The 4,097-nt window shown below is 31.6% G+C and overlaps 1 protein-coding gene across 1 annotated transcript in view; it reads left to right on the top strand.

Moving 5' to 3' along the window:
* The first annotated feature begins 413 nt into the window (after positions 1–413).
* Positions 414–4,097, top strand: part of LRRD1 (leucine-rich repeats and death domain containing 1) — a 15,105-nt gene continuing 11,421 nt past the window's right edge. Inside the window, exon 1 of the mRNA XM_012720815.1 lies at positions 414–2,303. Within this exon, the coding sequence (XP_012576269.1) occupies positions 414–2,303 (1,890 nt within the window). The remainder of the gene's footprint in view (positions 2,304–4,097) is intronic.

Here is a 4,097-nt window from a genome sequence, read left to right as displayed (position 1 = left end):
TTAAGCTTTAGTCTTGAAAGAACTGTTTTATTTCTAGTTTGCTCTTACAGAAAGCAGACCCTTCCTTAAGCCATTTTACTTCCACTTACTGGAATACTATCTCAATGTGCTTAATTTGTAAACCAACACTGTCCACAATGTGAATGGCACTCAGCATGTAGCACAGAGGGCCACTGGCTATTCCCTGTTTTCCAAAAAGTTGCTGAATTTTCTCATTTCCTTATGTCTCTTTTCTCATTTTATTTTATCCTTTTTATTCTTTATGATTTTAGTGTGATTTCAAGAGTATCATAGAGATGTTGCCTCTCTCCTAGTATCAACATTGTTTTTGGAGATCCAAAGAGGAAAACTAAACATGAGAATGAAAATCAAGTTTTAATCTTATATTGGTGTAAAACATTTCTGCCAATAAGATGTCTGAAGAAAAAGAGCTAGAGGATATCACTAGTCAATTTAGAGAAGAATCTAGTTTACAGTCAGTGGAGGACCCTGAAACATCAGATTCAATAAAGAATGTTTCTAGTGGGGAACTTTCTAACCAGACTTCTGCTGCAGAAGATACATTTGAGTTAACATCCTTGTCAGGAAGTAAATCTAAGATAAATGAAGAACAAAGTGAAGATCTTCAATTTTCTGAAAAAAACATTAGAAAACACAGCTCCCAATCAACAACTGAAACTTCACAAAATCCATCATTATCAAAAACTGAGATGATTACAGCAGATGAGTCTTTTACTGACTTCCTATCTCATGAAACAGTAGGAAAAATTAGTCTGCAACAATCTGAAGAAAATCTTGGCTTAGGGTCGGATAAATTTACAATTAAACTCAAGGATCAAGGTTTACAAGAATTACCTAATAACATTTTTAAAAACAAACTTGTAAAATATCTTTATTTAGACAAGAACCAAATTAAAAGTTTTAAAGAAGCAAACTCAGGTGATCTGCTAGGACTTGAAATTCTGTCCTTGAAAGAAAATGGATTATCATCAATTCCACCTGAAATCCAGTTACTTCATAATTTAAGAATATTAAATGTCAGTCACAACCAAATATCACATATACCTAAAGAAGTATCACAGCTTGGGAATATCAGGCAACTCTTTTTTAATAATAATCACATTACTAATTTTCCTTCTGACTTAGAAAGTCTTGGAAACTTGGAGATTTTAAATTTGTCTAAAAATAAATTACAGCACATACCAGACAATCTCTCTAGTTTGAAAAACTTGAGGGTTCTCAATCTGGGATATAATCAGTTAACAATATTTCCTAAAGCATTGTGCTTCCTTCCAAAGTTAATTTCATTAAACCTTACTGGAAACCTGATAAGAAGTTTGCCAAAAGAAATTAGGGAGCTTACAAATTTAGAAAAACTTTTAATGGATCACAATAAACTTACTTTTTTGGCAGTGGGGATTTTTCAATTGCTCAAAATGAAAGAACTCCAACTGACTGACAATAAGTTGGACATAATTTCAAACCAAATCGAAAATTTTAAGGAACTTAGAATTCTACTACTTGATAAAAATTTATTGAAAGAAATACCGGAGAAAATTTCCCACTGTGTAATGCTGGAATGCCTTAGCCTTAGTGATAATAAATTAAAAGAACTTCCTAAAAACATCTATAAGCTTAAAAACTTAAGAAAGCTCCATGTCAACAGAAATAACATAATAAGAATAACTGAAGATATCTCACATCTTAATAATATGCTCAGTTTAGAAATTTCAGGCAATATAATCACAGATGTTCCCATTGAAATAAAGAACTGCAGAAAAATCACTAAAGTTGAGCTGAGTTATAATAAAATAACATATTTTCCAGTAGGTTTGTGTGCTTTAGATTCTCTTTCTTATTTGAGTTTTAATGGAAATTATATTTCAGAAATACCTGTGGATATATCTTTCAGTAAGCAACTGCTTCATTTAGAATTTAATGAAAACAAACTTCTCATATTTTCTGAATACCTATGTTTTCTCATTAATCTTGAATACCTCGATCTTGGCAAAAATCAAATAAGGAAAATTCCACCTTCTATTTCCAACATGGTATCACTTCATGTTCTTATTTTACACTGTAATAAATTCGAAACTTTCCCTATGGAAGTGTGTACTTTAGAAAATTTGAAAGTACTTGATCTTTCAGAAAATCAAATACAGAAAATCCCTTCAGAGATATGTAAATTAAAAGGAATCCAGAAATTGAACTTTTCAAGCAATCAATTTTTATATTTTCCTATTGAACTGTGCCAACTTCAATCACTGGAAGAGCTGAATATAGGTCAGATAAAGGGGAAAAAGGTAAGAAACTTGATATTTAGAAACTGACACTTTGGGTTTTACATAGAAGTTGGAACTGGAGGGAATCAGAATATAAACTGGTGTGTGTGTGTGTGTGTGTATTAAATATCTGGAATATTTTACTTTTACTTTTTTTTATTTAACACCAAACATGACTTATACATATACTTCTCAACACAAAAACTTTATAGGAAAGTATTTCATTAAAATTAAATGCCAAGTAATTAAAGCTGGTGATTTTATAGATTTTAAAAGGAGGGTTAACATTATGTATAAAATGTAAATAGTATACTGAAAGTTTGGAAAATAGTACAAAATAATTCCATAAGCATATTATTGTAATATAATATGGTCATATGCTGCTACAGCTTACTTTCAGTCTTTTTTCTGACATATATATATATATATATAGAGAGAGAGAGAGAGAGAGAGAGAGAGAGAGAGAGACTATCTCAAGCATTATAAAGACTATATTCAATTTTAAAATTCTTCTATTTTTATTTAATGTATCATAAGCATGTCCCATGATATAACAATCTCCCCCAAAATTGTTATAACCAGTACATAATTTGTATAACTGATACTCTGTTGTTAAGCTTTTAGGGAATGTTGTAATTTTTCATCATTATAAATAATACTGTGATTAACTTCTTCATAATAATAGCCTTTTCCAATCATGCTTAGTGAAATAAGCCAGAAAGAAAAGGAAAATTACTGGATGGTTTCTCTCATAGCAGGAATATAATGGACCAGGCAAGAAAATAATAATAATAATGAACAGTTATATACCAGAGACAATTTATGGGGGTGGAGTGGGGAATGGGATCAAAAACAGTGGGGGGATGGAGGAAGAAATGCACTGGACTATGATGATGGCACATGGGTGATTTGGTGATGGGAAGCCCAAGGGGATTACAACTGAGATGGAAAAATGCACAAAATGATGTAAAAATAAACTATTATGTTATTTTTTAAAAAATAGCTTTTTCCATATTTTACTATTTTCCTAAGTAATTTTCCCTAAAGAATTGCTAAATCAATGGGAATAAGTATCCATATAGTTTAGAATTTCATTTTATTTTAAATCGAAGCATGAATTATATGGAAATACCATTTTAAAATAAAGTATTACTGACTTATGCAAAATTTCAATATTATAATTAATGGCTATTATCTAGCTATTTGTAATTTGACCACCATCTGCAAACTAAAGACTTTCACTAGAAGTCAGGCTGCTATATAAAGAATGATGTCCTAAAGTCCTTTCTAAAAACACTAGTCCCATGAACTTTAAGAAAGTGAAGGGAGAAGGGTTCCTGCGATCAAATAGCTTGAGATGCACTGTGTTCTTAGAGAACCACAATAAATATTAGTATAATAAAAGCTTAGAAGAGCCTTTCATGAAGATAGCAGAGAAAGTAAAAAGGGAAGTCCTTACCCTTCCCAAAGTAAAAGCAAACACAAAAGCAAAAGCTTCTAAGGCCACAAAACAATGAGCAAAGGATCACAGTCCTGCTGGTGGGAATGCAAACTAGTATAACCACTATGGAAAACTGTTTGGAGGTTGCTCAAACTGCTTAACATGGAGCTTCATGTGACCCAGCAATCCCACTCCTAGCTATCTCCCCAAAACACACAAAAACACTGATTCAAAAGGATATCTGCATCCGCATGTTTATTGCTGCCTTATTTATAATTGTAAAGACATGGAAACAGCCCAAATGCCCAAAAGTGGATGACTGGATTAAAAAGATGTGGTACATATACACAATGGAATATTACTCAGCAACCAAA

Source organism: Condylura cristata, unplaced genomic scaffold (assembly GCF_000260355.1).
Source record: "Condylura cristata isolate star-nosed mole 26May11 unplaced genomic scaffold, ConCri1.0 scaffold00005, whole genome shotgun sequence".
Classification (NCBI taxonomy): Eukaryota; Metazoa; Chordata; class Mammalia; order Eulipotyphla; family Talpidae; genus Condylura; species Condylura cristata.
Note: the sequence above shows the minus strand (reverse complement) of the source record. Positions and strands in the feature narration are given on the sequence as shown.